The 25,316-nt window shown below is 35.1% G+C and overlaps 3 protein-coding genes across 5 annotated transcripts; 1 reads left to right on the top strand and 2 right to left on the bottom strand.

Moving 5' to 3' along the window:
- The first annotated feature begins 1,884 nt into the window (after positions 1-1,884).
- On the top strand, positions 1,885-2,898 carry IDL4 (inflorescence deficient in abscission (IDA)-like 4). The gene has a single exon (XM_007048232.3). It carries the CDS (start codon positions 2,238-2,240, stop codon positions 2,472-2,474), a length of 237 nt encoding a protein of 78 aa, XP_007048294.3. The 5' UTR covers positions 1,885-2,237; the 3' UTR covers positions 2,475-2,898.
- A 4,944-nt stretch (positions 2,899-7,842) lies between these two features.
- On the bottom strand, positions 7,843-19,180 carry TSK (tetratricopeptide repeat (TPR)-containing protein). 2 transcript variants are annotated; one of them, XM_018122280.2, is made up of 20 exons: positions 18,737-19,180; positions 17,156-17,953; positions 15,460-15,636; positions 15,097-15,188; positions 14,345-14,443; positions 13,672-14,147; positions 13,532-13,575; positions 13,180-13,446; positions 12,637-12,784; positions 11,811-11,927; positions 11,165-11,265; positions 10,897-11,017; positions 10,590-10,702; positions 10,160-10,271; positions 9,870-9,974; positions 9,714-9,780; positions 9,487-9,607; positions 9,203-9,376; positions 8,739-8,856; positions 7,843-8,656 (listed from the first exon to the last, which is right to left on the bottom strand). In XM_018122280.2, the coding sequence occupies exons 1-20, from the start codon at positions 19,010-19,012 to the stop codon at positions 8,115-8,117; spliced, it is 4,068 nt and encodes a 1,355-aa protein (XP_017977769.2). In that variant the 5' UTR covers positions 19,013-19,180; the 3' UTR covers positions 7,843-8,114. The 2 variants fall into 2 exon arrangements, with proteins under 2 accessions (XP_017977769.2, XP_007048291.3); XM_007048229.3 differs by having other exon boundaries at positions 13,363-13,446.
- A 619-nt stretch (positions 19,181-19,799) lies between these two features.
- WNK6 (WNK family serine/threonine-protein kinase 6) lies at positions 19,800-23,732 on the bottom strand. Of its 2 annotated transcripts, none has more exons than XM_018114377.2 (8): positions 23,604-23,732; positions 22,781-22,885; positions 22,404-22,441; positions 21,993-22,220; positions 21,675-21,895; positions 21,394-21,551; positions 20,898-21,312; positions 19,800-20,804 (listed from the first exon to the last, which is right to left on the bottom strand). In XM_018114377.2, the coding sequence occupies exons 2-8, from the start codon at positions 22,874-22,876 to the stop codon at positions 19,999-20,001; spliced, it is 1,962 nt and encodes a 653-aa protein (XP_017969866.2). In that variant the 5' UTR covers positions 22,877-22,885; positions 23,604-23,732; the 3' UTR covers positions 19,800-19,998. The 2 variants fall into 2 exon arrangements, with proteins under 2 accessions (XP_017969866.2, XP_088664853.1); XM_088808727.1 differs by having other exon boundaries at positions 20,898-21,303.
- Positions 23,733-25,316: the final 1,584 nt, after the last annotated feature.

The following is a 25,316-nucleotide window of genomic DNA, read 5'->3' as shown; positions in this document are numbered from 1 at the left end:
ATAGTCCAAATGAACTTGTTGTTCCTCCATCATATCTTCTCTAGTAGGACCATTGGATTGGATGGTTTTGTACCATGAATAAGTCCAATGCTCCATTTCTTTTCATTTAAACTCTTTTTTATAAACACTACTTTTTGCTTTTGCTTACTGTAAACCGGGTTTCCTCACCAATATTTGATCTTCTGCTTGGGAATTTACCTACATGCTTTAAAATTGTATAAAGTAAAGCAGGAATGGTCTCTCCACTCTTTATTCCATGCCTTCTGATCTTTCTCTTTTTTATGGCAAATTACCCCTTTTCTTGTTTTGCACTTTCAAATTATTATTATTATTATTTTATTATTTTATTTCAATCAAAAGTTAAAATTGAACCTCAATGAGGTGAAAGGAGTGAGCATAAATAATAATATTCTTTTGTTTTTTTTGTTTAAAAATTTGGTGTGTTGTAGTGTTAATGTATGCGTCTGTTGACAACAGTTGTTCGTGTGAACTTTCTAACTGCTCCCGTCCCGAGCAAGTGATAGAAGACCATGAAGGGACAAATCCATGAAACAGAGGTGATGGACCACCGGACCAGGTTGGCACTGATTTTCAATGCCTAATCTCAGAGTTAAGTTGGTGTTATAAAAGTAATCCATGAATTTATGATTTTCCAAAGACTGACCAGAAGAGTGAAAACCAAGTAATCCATTCCAGGGAAAATTTTCTTTCAACTAGTAGACGGAAAAAAAGGGAGACAGGGGAAAAGGGGGGCAAAGGTTATTAATGAACCTCATAGGTTTATTAGGTTATAGATATACGGAGAAGGGTATGGGTCTACCTGAAGACCCCTGACATTGCATTTAGTTCTCTCTCGTGGTTGGAGTGTGAAGAAAGTGCATGTCAAAAGCTCTGGCCATTTTCCTCTTTGCATTCCCTGCTTCTGTCCTGCCATTGAGAAATTAATTTCTTCAAACGAAAAGGTCTGCCCCTGTCCCTAACAGTGTAACACCAATCCACCATGAACATTAAGCTAATAAATTACAGACCCTTTTTAATCTAGTGCATGAATCGTTTGGTTTTTCTTTCTTCAAACATCTCTAAAATGACAAAGTAGGGTCATTGGATTTGTAGATCATGAGCAAGTGGCTGCCATGAACATGAACCCTGATAGATCCTCACTCCCCACAATTCTTGTGACATATCGTAATTTTTCTCAAAAGAGGACCGGTAGCTATAAACGGAGAAACCAAAAAAAAATTGAAGGGATGGAGATAGATTAAGGTCAGTACTACACGTACACTGAAACTGCAAAAAGAGGAGGAAAGGACTTGAAATATATGTTTATTTACTGTTATTGCACATTGACAGAGCTGTGCTGTCCCTTGAATTAGGGCAATGGAGTGTAGTGGAGATATATATATATATATTACATGGACATTATTGTAAGTATTTTTTATGCACGTAAACTTCAAATCAAGGCCTACAAAGGAGGAGTGGGAATTGGCAAAGAGACAAGTTATCCAGATATGGGGGTCTAAAACAACAGTTGCAATTCCTTGTAGTCGGCCATTAATTTGTAGTGGGACCAAACACTCACCTAACCAAGGGAAAAAAGATGACATAACATAAACCCCTTTCACTTTATTTTGTAATCCTTTTGCTCCCATCTGCTCTTCCCCTTTTCTTTTCTTGGCATTTGTCAAAGAGAACCATTTCTTTTTATTTTTTCACTTCTCTTCTTTCAAGTCTTTTTTTTTTTGTTAATCACTTTGCTTGCCCATTAGAGATTAGACCCATTTCGGAAAATAAAAAAATAAAGCTTTTTTTTTTCCCTCAAAGCTCTTTAGCTTTTTGCTTCTAAACTTACTTCTACTTCTTCTACTGCTGCTACTACTACTACTACTTGTAGAAGCATCTGATTTTCTTTTAAAAGTCACCTCCTTTCCTTTCTCTCTCTGTGTCTCCCTCACACTCCCCCTTCCATCTATTTCTCTCTCTTCCTCTCCACCACATCACACAAAGCAACACATACTCAAAAACACAAACACAAATCCAACGGCTCAATCTAATACACACGACCTTGCATTGAGTTGCCCATATGTTATTACTTGCTCTCTCACCACCACCTTTTGCTCATCAAAACCCCCCCAAAGCACAACTATACAAGCCTTCCGACTTACACCTTTGCATTTCTTTTCTCTTCCCCTCATCTCTCCTCCATCCTTCTCGCTTTGCCACCACTCTTCTTCACCTGCATGACGATGGTTCAATGTAGAAGGCAACTGATTCTACTTCTCTGGCTCTTGGTAATGTTCACTATCATTGTTTGCCACTGCCATGGTTCAAGAACCACCAACGTTTTCAAAATCAAGCCAAAATCTCAGTACACAGGCCACTTCCTGGGGTTCTTGCCCAGACATTTTCCCATACCAGCTTCGGGTCCTTCAAGGAAACACAATGACCTTGGCTTACAAAGCTGGAGATCACCATGAAGATCACAGCAGAGAATTATTCCTAATAATAGAAAGAAAGGTGATCATGACTTTTGTTTTTTCTCTCTCTTTTTTTGGTTCTTTTAATTTCCTTTTCATTTTTCTTATCGAAATGAATGAGGAGTTGGTGGCTACTGTATATGGAGTTGTTGGGTTAATCATTTTTGGAGGCTTGGGTGACCTTGTTTGTCAAAAGGAAATTGTAAGTTTCTCCTTTGATGCTCAAGGGAGGAATAGTTGGTTTAATCTAAATTTTTTTTTCGAGTGTGCATCAGATGTAGAAAAAAAAAAAGAAAAACTAATAGCATGGCAGTAGTTCTAATTGCTGGATTTTTTTGGTTTATTTCTCCTCTTTGTTTGTATGAGGAGAAAATCTTGTGTATAAAGAAGATATAATTATCAATACATGCAAAAATTTCAGTTATATATATATTTTGCCTCTTCTTCTCAACTTTAAAGCTAGCCACTCTTTCTTACTTTGCATCCTTGATCAGAAAGCCTAATTTGTATTCTTAAATTAGCAAATACCAAGCATTAATCTTATACTCAAGGTGGATATATATTTGACCTTAGAGTATAGTGTTGTTCATTGGTGTTCATTGAATAGCTTGTGGCTTGAATTGTTGGTTCTGTGTATTTCTCTGAAATCTTTTCCATTTATTGAAAGAGAGCTAATTAATGTGCCAAATATTGGAATAGTCAAAACTGCCTTATTAAATGATGTATGTACCTTTGTTTCCAAAACGTAAGAAATTTAAGGACAAAAAAAAAAAGAAAAAGAAAAAGGTTGCATCATATTTATCGTAACTCGTAGGTAAGGCCGCCTGAAGCTCACGCCATGCATAGTTCAGATTAGACAGTCGCGATTATCCTTAGATTTTTTTCTTCTAAGCTTACAAGACAGGTTGAACTTATGCAGACTTTCTGCCACTAGTTATTTGGAAAATTAGTGTGTAATTGAGATTAGGGTCCAATAATGTTTATGAAAAAATATTATCGTATATGTATATGTACGAAAGAATATATATATATATATATATATGTATGTATGTATGTATTTTTGTCTAAAGAGTCGGATTAAAATTATTTTTATTTGTCAAATTTAAAAAGAAAAATTATAAATACAAATAAGTTTTTCTATGATTAAAGTTAAAAAATAGCCATCAGCCTCGCAGAGGTTGAATGATGAAAAAAGTGTATTATTATGTAAGAGGTTCGTCTAGCTATAATACAAGGAAAAAGCAACAAATTGGCCCAATTATAGCACAAGGTTTTCTTTTGTATATTTCACATCATATTATCATAACAAATGCAAAGAACTTGATAGCCTCTATCAATTCCAAGTTGCCCTTTCATTGCCCTCCAAGGTGGGGCTCTTGATGGATCCAAAGTTTTGGTCATGATTCAGGGCTCCATTGGATTCGTCTGAAATTTGTTTTTGAATTTTTGGAACAATGGGGCATTGATGCTTCTATAAGATGGGGCGCGTTTCCTATCATTTCTTGTGTATTTTCATTAACTATTATTATTTTTCAAATTAAAACGATTTTAGAAAATAAACAAAAATTTTCTTGAATTCTCTAGTAATCACAATTTCTGTCATCGTCTTTTAGTTAAATCGAAATTTTTAATCTACATAACATAACTTTTTTAATTAACGAACTTATATGAGCAGCTGAGGTTTCATTGTCCAATTTTCTTTTTAAAAGTATAAATCCAGACTAAACATAAAGGTTAGTTTAATCTCAAGAGTAAGACTTTACTTTTTGGGAAGCAAAAGGAATATTATTGATTAGGTACCGAGTTTAATTAATAATTAGGTAGATTCAGAATCAAATGTTTGTTTACTTAACTTTAAGAAAGGATACAGGGGGGGGGGGGGGGGTTGAAATCAATGTGATTTTTAGTCAAATTAACAACGTAAGCTATATGCCATTTCCGTTACTGTCTTCCTTTGAAAATTTTTGGGCTGGTGTGGATTTAAAGGGCCTGTTTGGTGGTCGGTGGGTAGAAAAATGGGTTTCATTCTTGGTTTCTACTTCAACCTCTCCATTATATAGTCAAACATGTTGGTATTTATTTAATACCCCATGTGATCTTGCTGACTTTTTTATCTTTATTTAAGGAAAAAAAGGGCTTAGGGCCCGTTTGGGGGTGGTTTTTTTTTTTCTTCTTGGTCGTAGTAATATAGGGGCCCCAATGTTGAATATTTCTCTTTTGCTTAAAAGAGTTATTTCATTTGGTTCTCTCCTTTGACTGAGACTAAAATAGTAATCGATTTCTTTCCCTGTTTCATGGCAAAAGGGGACTGAAAGAATCCAAAAGAAACCCAAATAGTAACGTAATTAAATAAAGAGTTGGGAAATACAATCATGGCAATTGCACTAGAAAATGTGGGTCCAAATTATTGGAATTAAAAAAAATTAGAGCTTATGGAAATTAATTACGTTGAAGAAATCCAGCTAATGATGATTTTCAGAACCTAAGACGCTTACTTTTGCCACGTTTTGTCGTTTAAAGACGGCGAATAATGAACACTTTTTTAATATGCTAAGATAATGCATAAAACTTAGCTTTCATTTCCTCATGAATGAGTCCCCCAAGTTTTATGATGGTAATGCCCAATCCACTATTGGAGGAATGATTCATTGCCCAAATTAAGGGCATGCCTTCACGCAAATGACACAACTCAAAGTTAACTGTTGTAAAAGAAATTAATAATGACCAATGACTGCAGCCAGCAAAGGTAAAAAATTGAATTTTAGGTCCCACAGCAATTAATTACTGAATCTAGCTTTTTAAAAGTGGGGGAAAAAACATACTAATTAGCTGGAAAAATTATTCATCATGTTAATCATGAATGAATTTACACATTCAAAATGATATATTTTAGTGGTGTATATATATATTATTGTGTCAAAAATTATTAAATAGACTCATTATTTAAAATTATTATTTCAAAATGAAGTAATTAAATCAAATGAATCCTCTTTAAATTAACGGTAATTGAATCATAGATTCATTTGTGTTAAATTATGATTTGGTATAGAATTTGAGGAGATAAGAAGGTTTTATATAATAATTTTTCAGGCAAGACAGATTGCATCAGTGGAAATAAGTGTATACAAAGAAAGCATTAGTTAGGACAAAGCATTGAAATCAAGGCTTTGTGATGGCTTGGCGCATATATACATATATATAGCTGGTAGACAGCCAGGGAAATTTCTTACACAGGTTTGATATATGAATTATTGGAAGTGTGACAAACAAGTTTACCTAATCGAAATCATCAAGGACAAGAGGGCGACAACAGAAGAAAGAAAAATTTCTTGGAATGGATTCCAGTGGAGTGGATATCTCAATTGCAATGAATAATTGTACAAACAACTTCATAAAGGAAGAACACTCTAGCAATAAATGATATGTCATATAACTCAGAAATGGTTGCATGCCCCTCCACTTTTTGTACTATTTCAATGGCTACCTTATATGTGTGTATATATATATCTACAAACTCATAACTTATGTAACACATAATTATGGATAATTACTATTTATACTGCTATTTGCTACTGACATTCACATGGTTTATGGGAAGGATATAACTTACTTGTATATTTTGGCTATGTCTTAATGAAAGCATCAAGAGGATATGAATAATGCATACCAAAATTGAAGAGAGAGTCCATCATGATATGTTTAGATGATTTAATGGACTCCCAAATGATTGATGCCCAAAAATATAATGGTGATTTCAATAACGGGATTTAGGGTTCATAATTACCCTTAATTTACTCCAACAATTATGTTCAATATGAATTACATGTGTGATTAGAAAAGATTGAATTTTTTTTTCTTTTCTTCTTGCAGGCAATTAATTTCTCATGTCCCAAATAATATAAGAGCATTAATCTTATTCGAACGTGGCACCTTTCATTTGTCACTCAAATTATTCTAAATCATTGTTCCATTTTCCTTTTTGCTGAATAAAGCATCATTTACATTTCAATTTTCAATTAATTGGATACGAGTTGTGGCATTATTACACTCTGAGCACCTAAATGAAATATACATTCATATTTTGTGATTGTATATAATGTACAAATCCATTAACTGGCATACACCGCCTTATTTCCATCACATGAGAATGAATCATTATAAAATACATCATCATCATCATCATCACCATCATTTACCCATGCCATTCTGTGTAGTGGTAGAAATATCATCATTTAGGCATTGTTTGGTCGTTACTATTTCTTGAAAAATAATGAATAATTAAAATGTAACACGTATCAATCTTAACATATATAATTATTTTCATTTATAATGTACAAAACCTAGTCTACTCATTTGCATATGACACCTAATTTAAGCAATGAATTACTCAACATGATGATCCTACTCATAGCACTCCAGGGAAATAAATGGAAAACAGTATCATTTGCCTCATAATGCTAACAGTATATACACCGTGATGTTATTATTATACCAATATATATAGGAAATTAGGCAATTATTTCTATTGTTTACATTTTTTATTAGCAAAGAAATGTACCATCATTTAGGCTATATAGAGAGTTGAAAAATTCTGAAAGGGAGAAAACAGACACCAGTGCTTTTGTTTTTTTCTTGATTTATTTTTTAGTGAAGCGTTATGTATTTAGTCTCTGTTAGGAGCTCCATTATTGAGATTCCATTAATGTATTGTCCTATACCTAAAAGTGATTAAAGACCCAAACGTGTGCACATATAATAAATCCAGATTAATCCAAATACAAAATGGAATATAATCACACCAATAATGTTGAGAATCTAAAGTTTATATAATTTAAACAAGACTCAAGACTTTGACTCGAGAATAACTAAAAACGTGAATGTTCTGTTTAAAGAATTAGTTCAATTTCTTTATCTAAAAATGTCGAAAAAAAAATTACAAATAAGAAACATTTGTGGGCCTTTCTTTAGCAAAATCAAAGTATATATGAGCTGAGGTGAATCATATTCATCATAAGAAAAAGATTTGCCTACTGATTATGTAATAAAATTAATAGCATTTATATATATATGTATAAGAAATTGCAGCAGAAAGAAAAGAATAGTTAAACTTTAAGAATACTGAGCAGAATCCCATAAGTAGATGTGTTTTAAGCTTTTACATTGGAATCCCGTTTGACTTGGACAGCTCAACATATCTCCTGCTCAAGGGCAGAAGTTCATTCGATTTAAAAATACTGTAGAACCAAAGCTTTGTGCCCTAATCAGTTGCATTGCTACGTATTAGTATTGGATCCGACATAGTCAGATACGATGACATTGGACCAATTCATCACATGAATTAACCTAGAGCTTGGGCTTGGGCTTAGCATAGGCTTTTGGAACTTGGAACTTAGTTCTTGATCCAATTCAATTTTTTCACTCTTGGTCGAGAAAATATATACATCTACTAATCCTTGATATGCCATCAAGTAGCTATACACTTCCCAATCAGTTGAACCGATACAATACAAATCCTGCCGAAATTATGGTTAAAAATGGCTGACAGGAACAAAATCAGTGGGAATATGTTGCTACGATGAGTGGTTTGTTACTATGAAGGTAATCATACAACGTGTCAATATCCACCCAGAAGCAATAGATTTAATCCTTTTTGCAGCAGGATTTGACTCTACAACACTTATTTACTTCCACTGACAAATGGATTGTCTGATTATCAATGTGCCGCCAAGCTAAACCAACCCTTGAACCTGATGACCAAGCATTGAATAAAGCTTCGGAAGCTTCAACTGAGAACCCATTATTGCTAAGATCTAACACCTGCAACTGCTTTACCATGCCAATGGCAGTGGAAAGATCTGGAATGAACTGGCACTCCATAGACGAATTTCTTTGGCATGAGCTTGCACAGCTGTCATCGAACTCACATGCAGCTGTTCCTACCCTTACCTCATCATCTTCGCTATCAGCAACTTCAAGCTTACTGCAGTCTGCGTTAATAACACACATGCCCTGCTCAACATCACATTCCTTGGAAACACATTGATTAAGATACGGTTCAGATATGGTGTGGTCTGGCTGTAAGTACTCTGAGCTCTCTTTTGTCAATTTATCACATTGTATAGTTAACTGCTTATTCGTATCAGCATTATCAGCAAGATTGAGCTCTTCTAGAGAGTCATTCTCTGCAAGGAAAACCAACTTTGAAATTAGAAAATTAAATTTTGATAGAAATATTAAAAACGATAGTGGAATTGGTAATTTAACCTGCTAGTGCCTGAATTATTTGAAGAATTCCAGCCATCCCCAGCTGACACTTGTTCAGGATCAAAGCTTTTAGACAACATTGAGGATTGATAAGCAGTGATGCTAATGCATTGCCACCCTGTGTTCATAGCTCCAATCATATTCCACAGAAAAGTAATCTTAAATTCAAAGCTGAAGAAAAATTATAGCGTCAATTGTTCTCTCATGTTCTATCTTATCTTCACAATTTAAGGTAAATCCACATAGTGTGCACAAAATAAAAGCTATAGATTTCCATAACATACTCTCTAAAATAAACAAAAATGATGTTACACTAGCCCCAGAACAGACAAACTGCACCAGTGTCTCAAATCCAAAATCCAAAACCTGCAGTTCGTACTAATTTTAAACAGTTTTTTGCAAGGTACTTGCATACAGCAAAATGTCATAATCTGATATATATATATATATATATATATACAAACCTCTAGCATAATGGGATTTCCTCCAAGGTTGAGCTCAAGAATGCCACTAATGAAAGTAACATCGGTGTTAAGTTGATAAACGTATGTAGATGTTACTCCACAATAAGACAGATCAAGTTTCAAAGGCTCCTGAGTTGAGCTGAACAATGATTGAGTCAATCCTAGTGCTCCATCCTACAAATGACATCAGAACCCAATCACAAGCAGAAAAAGAAAGTTAAGCCACGCACTCGAAGCAAACTAATATTGAAGTAAAAGAAATGGGAACATGAAATTTTGCTTACAGTTCCTATACCAGTGCCCTCAAGCATCAATCGTGACAGACATGAGGTTTTAGCAAGGTAGCAAAGGCCATCAACCACAGGCTTGCTTAGTTTTAAGCCATTTAAACTAAGATCTGAAAATCTGAAAAAAATAATACATCAGCAAGACTGAAGCTGAGGTGCTTCTGCATTTATAAATTATAAACTACATCAAGAAAAACAAAACAAAAGTTCTCTGTATCTTAAACCTTTTCATTTTAGCAAGTTTGCCCAATAAATTAGTGATGGCATTCCCAGATATAGGGTTGTTATATCCTGCCAAAAGAGTGATGCTTAGAGAGCTTTTCTGAAGAAAAAAAAAGAAGGGAATTATGGAGGATTATTCACTGATTTGATAAGCATACCTATGAGAAGTTGTGATAGGGCAGATCCAGTACCAAGTGCATCAGCAACCTTTTGAATTGTTCTGGAAGTAATGGAACAGCGCTCTACATTCAAGCTGAACAGGGCTAAAGATCAAAGAGGACATCAGCTGATATATTCAAGCAAAAGAATCTATATTCATTTAATACAAAACAGAGATTTTCATCTGACAACACCATTATTCCAAAGGCAAAAACTAATCAATAAGCCATTTAGTAAATGTAATGAAACCTATATTAAAATTGACTGAACAGTAAGGATTGCAATTTACCTTTGCACTTTTCAAGGATGGTTGATAAATATGATCCACATGCATCAGTGAGACGATTACCAGAGATATTAAGTACTTCAAGTCGAGTGAACAGCACAGGGCACTCACAAATCTGATAATCAGGGAAATTTGAACATATAAGGACACCAAAAAAAGGTGTTAATTACTCGAACTGCACTAATAATGAATTAGAAGAATATTTTCTGTGAAGAATATCAGCATTCTCGCAATATTTGAGTATAACATTCAAATATAACTACCATGCTTCAGTGTTGGGAGAAAGAATTGAACCTTGAAATACAAAGTTATAGATGAAAAGCCCATCGCCAAACAAAGGATGTTGTTTCATTTAAAAAGAGAATGAAACAAATAATACACTTTGAAGCTCTGAACTTGCAGAATGAAAATGGTCTTAATGTTAGCTACCAACCTGGAATAAAGCAGTAGGACCAAATCGATTGCAATGCAAATCCAAAGTCAAGTCAGCATATTTTTGGCCTGATGATGAAAAAAATTGTTGGAGTTTCTCCATTGTTGCATTTCCTGGCAAACAGCAACCATTGGACCACTAATAATTAAAGGAATTCAGGATTATTCATTTTCAAGAGAAACTACAACCTGAAATAATTGACTGATTTTGTTCATGAAATATATCAAAACAAATGGTGAATAACAATTTGTAGACTGACAATACATGCAAACTTTGATGAAGATGGAACAGAAATGGGATTTTATACCTAACAAGTTGTGAGAAAGGTCTAGCATGGCAACCCCTTTATGTGTATACAAGGCATTCAACAATGGAGTTACTGATATATCTTGCAGTTCACATTCAGACACATCAACGTCATCCTCTATCTGGTACACAAAAAGTAAATAGAAAATTGAATAAAACTATTTAGGCTTCCAAGTATGATGTAATAGGCTACCCTGCAGCAATTTGTACAATGCATAACAATATAAAGTTGCATCACGAACAAACTACTATTAAATCTACATTCTTACCTCTGAAACATACAATTTTTTAAGCAACTTCATATTTGGCACCTCAGATAATTCATTGCAGCTGTCAATATACAATTTCATCAAGCGCTTCTGGACCCATCCTGTGAAGATAACTCATGAGATGTAAATCATCTCCTAGCAATGAAATTCATATAAGGAAAAGTTAAAACAATATGACAACTACAATGCACAGAGTAATCTGGCTAGCTATTTCTGGCTTGAAAATGTTCTAGAAGTCTACAGCATCATACATGGTCAACATTGTTTCTTGACTGTAGAATATTAAGATTCATAATTCAGTTTGGGGAAACATCTTTGGATGATCCTTACTCTAAACATCTCAAAGAAGCATGCACAAGACAACCAGTTGACAGTGCACATAAATCAGGATTAAACAGCTATAATGGTACTTTGCCATGTTAAAAACTGAAATCCTGTTCATATAACTTGATTGACACTAATCCTTCACACAGGAGGTAGTGTTGGCAATTTGACATGAACAAGAAAGAAATGCACTTCGAAACAGGAATAATTTAGCTTAGACACAGCAGCACCAAAATAAATGCCACGGTAATTAGGCCTGCAGGAACTATTGGAATCTATGATATCATTACTTTGGATGATGGAAGTCAATTGTTACACATACCATCAATAACAACATCAACCAAAACCTTCCTCATATGATTCCTAAGAGCATCAAAGTTTTCAAAGGATTCCAGAGGTCTCCCACCACATTCCATGTTCTGAATGATGGGCAACAGACCTAATAAGACACCATTCACAAAACTGTAAGAAATCTGGAGAGAACTAAAGATAATTGAACAAGAGAGAGGAGTAACAATGCAGCAATTACAGCAAATGATGAGTAAAGAAAAAGGAAGAAGGAAGTGATGATAGCAACCACAAGAACTCTTCAGTTCCTTTCACAAGAGTTTCATTAGTGGCATTATATATATTTATTAAAAAAATTTGTTGCCAAAAGCAAGTCTTAATGGTATGCAAAAGTGCATGCCCTGTTGGTAGTGTCCTTAGGCACATGTTCAAGATTTAACCATTTCTGTCCCCAATTCAATATTAAGAAGAGTTGTATAATTCTTTATTGCCACCATTTGTGACTTCAATTCTTCATATTAAAGCCATTTCTATGACATTCCACTGCCAAGCAACTTCAATAGTATTATACTAACCACAATATCTGTAAAAGTACTGCCACTTTACTTCAAATAAAGAATTGTTTGAGACATGCAATATTTGACCAGATTTTAAGGTGTTGATTGGTCAATATCTTGAATTACTTTAACATCCTTTCTTATTTTAATTACTGCAGAAGCTTAAAGATCGCTACATTCTTGACAATGCACACAATTCAATCGTAACTCTGTCATTCTAGACCAGTTACGCTTTCCACTGTTCTCACCCACCCAGAATTTTTTTAATAAAGAAACTGGTAAATTTTGACAATAAGTCCTTACCCTTTGATCTCTTCTCTACAGGAAGCTGCAAATAATATAAGCAAGCTAGTTCAACCTCCAAAGACTCCATGCTTATCTTATCGCCAACCATAAATGAGCTCAATTCCACATTTATCATGCTGGTATCAACTTTGAATGTTATGCAGCCCTACAGCATAACCAGCAGAATAAGCAAACAAAAGAATTCATAATTATAGCAACATTACATAAAAAGGCATCTAAGAAACCATTAAGGCCGCCTGTGCTCCCAAAAAATGCATATGAACAACAGAGATTTTTAACAATCACTTTTCATTAGAACATTGCATTCAATTTTGCAGACACATTGTTGAAGTTCTAGTATAAGGAGAAGTTAAAGGATTAGGCACAGATTTCAGAGGAGGGAATGGACCAAACACATTTTATTTATTGACAAACTTGTCAAAAGAAAAATGCATAGGCAGCACTACCTACTCATTTGCACATTTTACATTTTCCATAAAAAGTATGACAACAATCACTGACCAAATTAAGCAGTACATAAAAAGCATGAGAAACACTAACATCATCCTCATTATCAGTAGTATGCAACTTGAGATGAGGAGCATTATGTTCGTGCAGTAAGTTCTCAGAGGCATTGATGTCAAATTTCAAAGTGCTAGCAGCAAAACCAGAAACAATAACAACTTCGGCATCACTTAAAGATCTGTTAATTTTTCCATTCGAAACAGTTATATTGGGGCTCACAGATTTGTATGAACAAATGCTTTCTTCAATATTGACAAGATTGCAGTGCTGGATGGGACTTTTGGAGGGAACTGGGGAGAAATCCTGCCAAACAAAAGGAGTATGCAATTACGCACCAATTTCACAAGGTTAACAATATTCTTCAGGACTACTCCAGTTGCTTATATACCTGAGATTTATAATCAGAACGGACAGGACCACTTTTACTCTCAACTGCAGTCAGGGGAAATGACACATTTACATTTACGTCATTACCTTAAACCTTTAACAGGAACAAAAGAACATATGTCAAATACACTAACAACTCACATTCGTTTGAAGCAGCAACATTAACTGGACATTCATGCAGCCTTCCTGCAGAGCCTTCTACTTCATCATGCATGTCACCTTCATCATCCGAGAGGACTACACGAACACGTTTACGACCAACAACTGTTTGCTGATTACTTGTTGATTTGGACAAACTACTTGGAAAAGCTTCATCTGGCTCAGTAGAAATATTGTATTTTCCTGAGGGGGCTGTTTCAGTTTTGGATGATCTTTTGCTGGGTCGGATAAGTGAAATTAGAGGTAAATCATCATTCAGCTCTCCACTAGCAGCTAAAGATGCTGATTTGTTAGAATTGGATTTACTCATCACCCCTGAGTATGCATTAGACATGTTATCTGAGCAATGATCATCCCCTTCTGTGTCAGTTTCAGAGCAGCAATCCATTGTGACATGTTTTTCTTCAAGCTCCTTAGTTTTTGACTGTTTCAATTTGTCAATTTCAAGCTGCAACCTCCTACAGAATAGCAATGTTCTTAAGCAAATAATAAAGACCAATGTCTCTTAAGTCCAAAAAGACAATATCATGAATCTATATTTGGCCCTCAAAATCTTTAAAATCTAAACAAATTACCTTTTTGAATTGTGGAAACTCCAATTGCAAAGTTTACAAGCTTGCAGCTAAATAATCAGGGCTCATGTAAGCAAATTTACCTGGCCTCTTCAACATGGTCAAATCTTATCATGTGGCTATAATGCATATTCTCCAATGCAGAAATCTGAACAGAAGGAAGCTTAGCTTTAGCAGCAATCCTGCAGTATGGTAAAACAGAGCACAAATTAAACTTTTAAACTAATAAAGCAAGCACAAGTTATATTCATTGGTTGGTTTTGAAAACTCAAAAAATAATGACCTGGTGTGCTAGGATGACAATGATTTACACATGCAAAACAAATAATCAGAAATTTAAGCAAATACTTTGGTTGCAAACACTTGCAATTTGCTAAAATGGCACAAGACATTGATTTGGAATACCTTATTGTCATAACTTCAACAATCAACAACCAAAAGGAAAAATTAAAGCATCCAATGACTGCAAAAGAAACAAAGGTAAATCCTTTGATCCAACTACTTAAATTTAGATTTAAATAACTTAACAACATGAAAGACGGGGCTCAGAAATGCAAGGTCTGTCCTGAAGCCTCTGAAATTGACACTTCTATGTGTGTTTATGAGAGCTCAAAGGGAAGACCTCATTAAAGGATCTATTTCCATTGGTTCCAAATAGTAGGAAATGAGAAATTCTTGTTTACTACTTTTCAGAAACTTATTTGCCATTTTTAAAAATTTTTCACCAAATGATTTTCAACATGACCCAACTCCAAAATTTTGAAAATGGAATAGTAAACAGAAAGCAAAAAAAAAAACAAATGGCACCTAAAAAGGTAAAGATAGAAAAAGTGACCTGCAGCCCTCTTCAAATGCCTCAAGTGCTCCAGTCCAATCACCACTGCAGTCCAAAACATCACCAATATTGATTTTTGCCAATGCTTGACCCTGAAGTTAACAACAGTTAATAATTTATGTACCTCCAAGCATAAAACACATTCAAGAACAATGCATTGGCTACAAAACCCTTCCCTAAAGCAGGACCAACAACACCTCTGAATCCCAAGCAACACAAATTAAGTTTTGTACTTTGATTATCAAGATCATTTACAAATAAAAAACATAAAAGAATTGTTAGTTTCAATTAATTATACTACAGTAAAACAACAAACTTGAGAATCGTATATTAAACAGATCATAAAACTAATACCAAGCTCACCTCCAGATTTCCAATTAACTTGTATCCTTCCCAACTCTTTGTGTACCATTTAATGGCTTTGCTGAAGTTCCTGAGCTTCTGGTATGATTCTCCAACAACTAAAAATGCATCACTCAGCTTTTCCTTATCACAAAGTTCACTTGCTATGCTCTTCTTCCTTTTGGAAAATTCACGATGCTAAACATAAATATTCAAAACATAAGCGGGACAATATTGAATATGCAAGAACATATCTAAAATACTCTCCTACTACAAGAGCCCATGACATTATACAGATATTACTTGCACAATTTTACATCCTGCTAAAATATTATCAATATAAACAGCAATGCTAAAAGCAAACATGAAAACACCAATATCTGACTACACTCCAACAATAAGCTTTGATGCATATTAAGAAATTAAGATGGCTTACTTCCACTATGGAAGCCATTTAAGAAGCCTTATATACACCTAAATAAATTTAAGAAACTTATCCATCTTTTGGTTTAAGGTCCTCTTCTAGTCTAGGTTTTTCTGGATTTCTTTCAACTTTTAAGAGTCAACCCACCCATCTTCCCTGAATCACTGGACAACAAATCTATGAAAAGAGCACCAGTAGCCTTTACAAATACATGTTTTAGTAAATGTATAAGAGAATAACTTTTTCCAGTTTTCCTTTGCCCAGGAGTATTTTAAACATTGAAACTTCCATTTGATGGTGCAAAGACTGACTTTGGACAGCCTAGTATTTTCTCTTTCTCCTACTTTTCTATTTATTTATTTCTAACCCTTCATGTCTAATTGCAGCCTAAAGTAGAGAGGAGCTGAAAAAATCAGAGCAAAACTACAAGAAACACAATCCATCCCCCAAACCCTCTAAAACCAAGCTATAACCACCTAAGTTTTTTCAGCAATTAATTCTCTTTTTCTGAGCCCTTATGACCCCTTAAACTAGTAAGCAAACAAACCATAACGGATAGTCCACAACATACAGTGAGAATCTGATGGTACTGGATCATGCTCATTCTTAAACATCCCTGAATTGTCTTTTCTTTTCTTCTACTTTGTTGACATTTTACAAATGCACCAAATCTTTCTAAAAGTAGACAATAATCATTCTCAAATCCAAGACAATAATCTCTTAACATAACAAAAGAGTAATTTCCCTAAAACTAAAAGCACAAAATAAATAAGCTGCAATGCCATCTAATATCATTAAGCGTCCAGAACATCTACTCAATATTACTGTCAATGTTCTTTAGTTATATATGCATTAACATGCTCTGTACCCTTTATAGCATATTGATAACCCAAAAGGAAAAAGAACTAACAAGAGATGGCAAAAAAGCATCCCATCCATGCTATTTATTTCATTCAACTATAAAAAGGAACAAGGAAAATGATGAATCAAACACCTCAGTCCCAGCAACCATATTCACATGCAGTATATAAGACAAAGCAAGCTTCAGGGACAAAAAGCTTTTGAGCAAAAAAAAAAAAAAGTATATGGCAGAGCGTTGATTTGAAACCATATCAATAGCATAGCAAACGCCAAAGAATTCTGTGCTATTATGTCCAATGCACTTTCAGCATGGGGCTTTAGAAAAATAATGACAATAATTGGATGACATCTAAGTCTGTATTCCATGTTAAAATGCAATTATGCTTGAAAAGAAACAAAAGAAAGAAAAATTCATGTGCAACAGGAACTAACCTTCAGCCATGCAAAGATCATAGCTGATTTCTCAATGAGACGATCTAGACATGAATTCTGCTGTAGCAGAAACTTACGCTCCTCCGGTGTTCCTTTTGCAGTAACCATCTTTCTTCTAAGCTTCTTGAGATTCTGCTCTTCCTTTTTCAGTTCATTCATTACATTAATAGCTTCCTTTACAGTATTGATATTTTGATTGATTTGTGCTGCTAAAGCATCCTCATCTTCCATGGATTTTGCCAAATCAAGTGCCTTCTGGTAGCAAAGTATTGCCTCATCATACTTTTGAACCCTGTAATGCAACTCACCAAGATTAATGTACCCTTTTGCCTCTCCTTGGCAGTGCCCAATTCTCTTACAAATTATTATGTCTTTCTCAATGTGTTCACGTGCTTTGTCCCACCTCCTCAACTCAATATAAACATTTCCCAGATTGTGATGAAGCCTACTACGCCCATCATCATCCTCAGCGACTTCCTCTTCATCACATATCTCCAAACCTTTAGTGAGGAATTTTAGTGCTTCATCCAAGTTATCAAGGTCCATTTCTAGCATACCAATATTATTGTGTGCATCAATATACTCTTTGCGAAAAGAAGACTTATTATTAGGGGGGTTCTCCTTGAGAGTCTGAGCAAGCTCCATGGCACACTTAAAATATTTTTTGGCTTTCCGAACTGAGTAATGGTCACCATCAGATTTTAAAAACATTTCATGGTAGGTACGCCCAAGTTGTGTGCTGGCTCTTTGCTGCTCAACAAGATCATTGGCATCCTTAGCAAGATCCAAATGTTTTTTCTGCAATAAAATAAAAAAATACTGTAATTATTTATCAATCAGAAATGTACCGAACTAAATTTTATTTTTTGGTGCATACGAGACGCACTGGGTTTTGGGCTATACAGCAAGAGATAAAACTCTGCCATCCCCATCCCATTCTGAAGACTTGAAACTAGGACCTCCAAGTTGAAGTCTCAAAGTTCTAACTATTGGAGCATCCTCTTGAAAACATCAAACTAAATACTAGCCTCCTTGTGGTCTTAGATTTTCGATCTACAAATATATCCTGACTAGAGTGATGGAAATTCTACGTTTGTATTGCAATTAGCCCACTGATCATTTGCCTTAAAACAATGAAAATCTGATATCATTACTTATCCCCACCCCACCACATCCCCAACCCCCCACCCCCACCCCCCCCCCCCCCCCCCCCCCCCCCCCCCCCTCAAAAAAAAAAAAAAAGATTGGATACCACCAACTCAACCCCACATTTCCACATTTTCCTATATGTTTTATGCATTTCCTCTCCACCCAAACAAACTACAATCGAATTCTTTAATCCATATTCCACAATTTAAATTTCCTTGGAAATTTTTCCGAACTGAAATTTTTCCCAACCCTCGATTTTCTTTCACATTCCCATGCTTCATATCCTCTCTAACAATGGGCCAAGAATAACCAATGTATCGCAATAGGATTAACAAATCAAAACCGCAAAACATCTCTCTCACCAGGTCAATCAACAAACCCTAAAAAACCAAACACAATCAACCAAAAAAAAAAAAAGGGAAAACAGATTACCTGATAAATCAACGCATCCTGGTAGTCTTCCAACCTAAGATAGACCTCACCTAGAGCCTGACAAGTGGGAAGCAACTGTTTCTCAGGCAAATACTTGTTCGAAATATCGTAATCGATTCGAAACCACTTGAGTGCCTCCACGTACTCTCCTCTGTTCTTCAGAATATCTCCAATTACATTTGCCCACCTTGCCTCTTCTTGCCTATTCCCTTCCTCTTTGGCTTTCCTGTACGCACGCTTCGCCATGTTTATCTGCAATTCCTCTTCGCGAGCCATGTTGGATGGTGATAGGGGATCTTTGTCTAGGGTATTTGTCTGGAAAATTTTTTTTGACGGAAAAGAGAGAAATTAAGGGTTTGTTTGGGGGAGTTTGGAAATGGGTTGCTTTTTTGAATATTTTTGGTGCCAAAATGAGATCTCCCGCCAAATTTTGACCTCTGTCCGGGCTTAATTGAGGCCCAATTCAGATTTGGGCCGGACTTAATTTTATTTCCATTTTTTTATTTTTTATTTTTTAAAATTAAATATTACTAATACAACTAAGAATTTGAGATTTTATATTTCAATATATATATATATATCAATTTCAAGCATATATTCAACACTTTTTTGTTTGAACTAATGTTTATTTTAAAACTCGAAAGAATTTAAGATTTTATATTTCAATAAAATATAAAATTAAAAATCTACATTATTTTTCAAATATTTTTTGTTTTTGGAATCAACAAAACAAAATCTAGTATATTAAAATTAAAAAATATACAAATAAATAAGCCAAAAAAATTACCAAAAAAAAAAAAGGAAGATCAGTTAGGGAGAGGGAAAGGGGGAAATCAGGAGATAGAGAGATGGAAATGAAGAGAGAGAAAGGGAGAGGGAAGGGCAAGGTGTGAAGGCACAATCTGCCCAAAGCTAGGTAGATCCTCTCCCCACTCCCCAAGGGCTAGTTAGGCAGGAGTCCAGGAGATAAAATACATGTAGACCAGGTCACATATCCATCATGGAACCTTCTAAGCAGTTTTATTGTCATGTCATCCACTATACTCTTTAGGATAAAGCAAAATGAAGAACACAACTTCAAGCTCAATTTCTGAAAAGAGTGAAAGAGAAGTTATTATATTAACAATTGACTCTCTCTTCCTACCACTCAGCCACAAAAACGGGGGAAAAAAACAAGAGGCTTCTCTGTCCATAACAGAATATGTACACTTTTGAGGACCATTTACAAAACAAATTTTGGGGAGAAAAAGGGAGAAGATGGACTAGCAAACTGACTGCACCTTTTTCTGGGACAATCTTCTTCTGGTGTCCATGATAGCTTCATGTCTTTTCTTGGATATTTCTTTCATTGCCTCCTGATACTGCAACTCAATCATTTCCAGCTCCAATCTTAATTCCTCATCTCCGTCAGGACGAATGGGAGAAGACACAGCAGTTGGATTCGCATTCTTACTCTTCACATCAAAGGACAATTCTGCTCCAGACAACAATTTGCTCACACCTCCTTTAAACCTGCATCCACTACTTCCCATAGACCCTGATTCGACGGACGTGGATGAATGAATGGAGCTAAGTTTGTCATTCAACTCATTAGAGTTTGCAGAAGCAAATGACATCTCAGAACCAGAATCTTCTGCCATGATTGTATTCTGGTTACCAAAATCAGCATGAGACATTTTTCCATTAAGTCTCACTGAACTGAATGCTTGCCTTGTTGATTCATCAGATCCTCTTAAAGTGCTAACGTCACAACAAAGTTTGGACTGTGAACCATCATCAGCTTTACAGGTACGTTGGAAAGACCCCAATGAAGTCTCCCGATATTCTTGTGGCTTAGAGTTCTGATAATCTCTTGAAGAAGTTTGTGTTTTATTTGGAGGAACCAGATGACTAATGGGAACACAAGGTTTCCAACTGGGTATTAAATTCAGTAACAACAAATCAATCAATTCTGCTATGAACACATCATTCTGATCTGCTAGTTCCAGTTGCTCAACCATTTCACTTGAAACTGAGAGGGCAGTATCACTATCAAGGAAGAAGAGGAAATGAATGTTTCTCACACGACCTGCAACAAAGTAAAAAGTAATCAAACTATCAAGTTAAGAGTGTAAAGAGAGTAAACGAGAGTGGATATTTTTCCAGTTGGACTATTTTTTACCATTCTGATCAGCTATTCGAAGTATTAATGATACTGAGTTTTCATCATTTCCCTCGCCTTTTAACAAGAAAAGGTTGCCTTTTTTTGTCCTTCGAACCTCCATGCCCAAGGAATTATCAAGAGAATGGATAACAGGCAGCTCGCTATCACTATCAAGATCCACAAAGGATGGTCTATTCCTTGCAGAAGCAGGTGCTTCTGACATGAGGCAGCGGTCTCCAAAGGCTCCCAATTTGGGCATAACAATATCAGGGAGTGGAAAAGGACGATTCTTTGCTGATCCATTTGCTTGAAGAAAGGGGTCCATTAAAAGCTCCTTTGCTGATAATCTTTGAGGTGCTGGGACTAAACACTTCTCAATAAATAGTTTCATCTCTTGATCATTAACCCTAGAAAGGGCAGCGGGCTTTATTCCCTACGAAAGTTTGAAGGAGTAAGGTACTTGACAATATAGGGTGAAGCAGTATTTACAAGCTCAATTAAATAACAAACTTACACATGAAACTTTCTTATATATCTGAGCTGAGTTTCTACACTCGCTGTAAGGATATTCAAAAGTCACCATCTCCAGCATGCACATTCCAAAGGAATATATATCAACCAACTCATTGTAATTCTCATCATACAGCTCTGGTGCCATAAATTCAGGGGTTCCTATCCCATTAAAAAAGAAAATTCAGGGATTCCTATCAGAATATCCATGAAAATAGGTGTACCACCATAAAATGAACATACAGACTAAAAGGAACCATGAAGAAAGGGAAATATAAAATATACCAATCACACTTTTGGCATTAGACTGCTCCAAAACAGTTGCCAACCCAAGATCACCAATTTTAACTTCACCTTGGTTGCCATTGATAAATATGTTATCACACTTCAAATCCCTATGTATAATTGGTGGGTCATGACTATGCAGGTAATTTAAACCTGTTAAAATCTGTCTTGCCCAACTCTTCACAGCCTTCATGTCAACCTTCTTGTGTTTCTTACGGTACCTAAATCAAATATCACACACACTAACCACGAGGCTAATTTCACTATAAAACAAAAGGTGGAATTCTAGCAAAGATATGATAAGAAGTGTAAACGTACTGTCTGAGGCTTCCTGAGGTGAACAACTCCGTTATAATATTGACAGTCTTCTTTTTATCATCAATCCATGAATTGTAAAACCTTACAATATTACTATGTTTCAAGGATTTCAAAAGACGCACTTCAGAATACAGTCTCTCCAAGTCTTCTGGCTTCTGTAGTACCTCATCAATCCGAACTTGGTTCCATGCCACTTCAATTCCATTAGCTTCATCAAATGCCTTGTAACTGGTTGGTTATAAAATTAAGGAAGCCTACCAACTAAGACAAGATAAACTCTAGCTATAAAAATGATTCGCTTGTTTCTGCTCATAGCATTGCTATATTGCTATACAGTACCAACAGGCATGCTTGGAAAAACAAAATAAAAAATAACTCCAATCCCACAGATATGACACAGGTAAAGGATACACCGTCTTGAAGGCACCTCTCCCAAGCACTTCATTATACTGCTAGAATTTGTATCAATCAACAAGATGAAACAGGAGTAGCCACCAGCAGAAGATATAGTTTGGTTTTAGAGAAAATGCAGGATAATCAAAATAGACTGAAAATTCAAATCTCGCAAACAAAAGGTACACCAAATGAATGAACAACCTATAACCTGATACACCTAATAGTTCACTAAGTAAAAATAGATATTCACCTCCACTTTTAAATAAAAAAGAAATCAAAGAAGCTACGATGCATTATTGAAAACTATTGTATCTCCTTTTCACATGCTTCGACAACAACCACATAAAAGTTAATAAAAAGTTCAAAATAAACAGATAAAAAAATAATATTACCCTTATGTATCGAGAAGTTGGATCAATCTCGAGAACATCAGGATCAGGCGGCTCGGCATGCGCACCACCATCTTCTGAACTTTCTGTACCTAACATTTTCTAAGCCTAAAATTGCAAATCATAAATTTAAAAAATGGCCCAAAAAAATCAAATTAAAAGTCATTAACTACGACCACTTCAACAATACCATAATTGAAATAACAGTAAACCCATTCCTTATTTAGCTACCATTAATGCTGCTAAAACGCTAAACACAACACACACACACACACACACCAGATATAAATTGCCATCATTAAACAGTAACCGTAAAAAAATCAAGAAAATCTACAAAAAAGAATTAACTAAGGCCTCTTTGGCTTGCTAATTTTGCTATTTGATTTTTTTTTTCTATTTGCTTTGCTTCCCAAAAAACGCAAAAAAGTAAAAGCAAACGACAGAAACCAAACTCCTAATCAATTAAACCCTAAACCAATAAACATAAACACAATACCTGTTGTCACGTAACTGTTTTATATTAAGTAAAATTATGTATTTTATTCTTTATTCTTCATTCTTAAAAAATTGCACCTTTCAGTTTTCGTTAACGGAACCAAACTATAAGCAATAACCATAAAACCTAATCAGAATGACATAAATCAGGAAACTAATTACAGCTTCATCAGGTAACCAAATCCCCCCCAAAAAGCAACATTCATGTAAATAATAATTTAATTTTCTAAATACCTAAAAAAAACACGAAGAGCTCGATTTTCAGCTTTTCTCCGCAATGCAAAACCAAAGAAATAAGAAAAAGAAAGGCGAGAGGGAAAAGAACCCTAACCCTAATGAAGGGAATTGGGAGGAACGAGAGAGAGAGCAACGGAACAAGTGTCGTTCTGATAGTTCAACTTGAAACAATCTCGTTTTTTTTTTTTTTTTCTCTCTCTTAAAACCAGCGAAAGCTTGCCAGATGAACATAGAGAAAATCATCTATTTATACTTATCCATTATCGCCTTTTTATTTATTTTAAATGTTTTTCCTAACGTCACTCGCCTGTGATAAAAGTTAGCTTACGTGGGTGTGGCTTCTGAGGTTGTTTGATGTTGTGGGCGTCTTTGGATAGCTAGTTGCGGTGACAGGGAAAGTAGTAGACTGGGTCGGTGGACACGGTGGGACCTTGGATGGATTTTCTTGGTGAAATTAAGAACTTAAAATATCCTATTTGGATAAGGATTTTCGTTTTTGAAGGTAGTTTGGATTAAGATTTTAATTACATGCATTCCTCATCCTGTTAAAATCTTTATTTTGTTTACCATGCCTTTGAAATATCCTTTTTTTTTTCCTTTAAATAAAAAAAATTAGTATGGATAAGTGATTCCATTAATTATACCACGATGTTAGACATTGAGAATCATAATAATTTTAAGATAAATCATTGATAAAGCTTGAGTTCGAGATCACTTGCACGGACAAAACGTAAATCGTAATCTTATCAACTGATTCTGTTTGCCATTAGGGGATAGAGGTGAGTGTTGGTCTTGGAAAAAGTGGGTTTATAATTGCACATGCAACCGGTGGAGATGATTTAGTCTCAAGCCTTGGGGGCCAACAGAATCAATTTGGCAGCTTTAAGAAATAACTTTGTTCACATTCCCTTGGCATTCTTCTGCCTGTTTGGAAACTTTATCCAACCAACATATCGAGCATGGTTACTGTTGTGCTAGTCTTGTTCAAAATTCAAAAGATACTATTGTTTATCTATCAATCATGAGTGGCATATACATCTGCAGAACTCCCTACAAAGCAACTCTTAAAGGAGCTTATTTGTTGCTAACACGTTGGAATAATTAGCATTGCAAGAATCAAATTGTATAGCTTGTATTGAAAGAACAACGGTGAATGAAGTGGATAATGGGAGAACTTGGGAGACCATAAGTATCATAATACAAAAACATGTTCATGTTGTAGCACACTAAGTAAAATATCCTGTCAGTTCCATTAGATAACATGTTTAAACTAGCCTGCCTAAGAAGACAACCTCTTGCTTCCCTTTATAAGAAATGCTCACATTTGAAGTGTCAAGGCAAAAATCAGAACAATGCAGTGGATGTTATTCAATGAGGAAGTCTGTTTCGCTAGTATATAAGTGGTCCATAACACATCCAATAATAGCATAAAGAGTACTAAAACCTAAAAAAATCTGTCATGCAAGTTAGTATCAAGGTATCTTACTTCTCATCTGTCTAAGTGTGGAAAGGATCTAAAAGAAACATAGAAAAAAACTGTCAGATTCATGTACGGTCATTATAAGGCAAAACCCAAGTCCTTAATTTCGACAAAAAATCAAGCACATTGCCAAAAGTCAATCATAAGACCAGAAAGGGATCCTTCAAGGCAAATTAAGAATATTTTCTTCTGAAAACATTTAAGTCTTAAAGACTTTGTACACAAAATTGTATTCACTTAGCACATTAAAGCTGCAGACAAACAGTTATATGAATTGAGGTAATTAAATTCAATGCCACAATAAAAAAGAGGCAATGTCAAACTACT

Source organism: Theobroma cacao, chromosome 1 (genome assembly GCF_053813885.1).
Source record: "Theobroma cacao isolate CCN51 chromosome 1, ASM5381388v1, whole genome shotgun sequence".
Lineage (NCBI taxonomy): Eukaryota > Viridiplantae > Streptophyta > Magnoliopsida > Malvales > Malvaceae > Theobroma > Theobroma cacao.
Note: the sequence above shows the minus strand (reverse complement) of the source record. Positions and strands in the feature narration are given on the sequence as shown.

What these genes read in the sequence shown, in the direction of transcription:
- IDL4 (XM_007048232.3), top strand. Translation starts at nt 2,238, where the DNA reads ATGACGATGGTTCAATGTAGAAGGCAACTGATTCTACTTCTCTGGCTC.
- TSK (XM_018122280.2), bottom strand. Translation starts at nt 19,012, where the DNA reads ATGGCTCGCGAAGAGGAATTGCAGATAAACATGGCGAAGCGTGCGTAC. An exon ending in GTTCTGATTATAAATCTCAG is followed by an intron (nt 13,447 to 13,531) that starts GTATATAAGCAA and finishes TTTGTTTGGCAG; the next exon opens with GATTTCTCCCCAGTTCCCTC. An exon ending in TGTAGAGAAGAGATCAAAGG is followed by an intron (nt 11,928 to 12,636) that starts GTAAGGACTTAT and finishes GTGTCTTATTAG; the next exon opens with GTCTGTTGCCCATCATTCAG.
- WNK6 (XM_018114377.2), bottom strand. Translation starts at nt 22,876, where the DNA reads ATGTTAGGTACAGAAAGTTCAGAAGATGGTGGTGCGCATGCCGAGCCG. An exon ending in TATATAAGAAAGTTTCATGT is followed by an intron (nt 21,313 to 21,393) that starts GTAAGTTTGTTA and finishes AAACTTTCGTAG; the next exon opens with GGAATAAAGCCCGCTGCCCT. An exon ending in TCGAATAGCTGATCAGAATG is followed by an intron (nt 20,805 to 20,897) that starts GTAAAAAATAGT and finishes ACTTTGTTGCAG; the next exon opens with GTCGTGTGAGAAACATTCAT.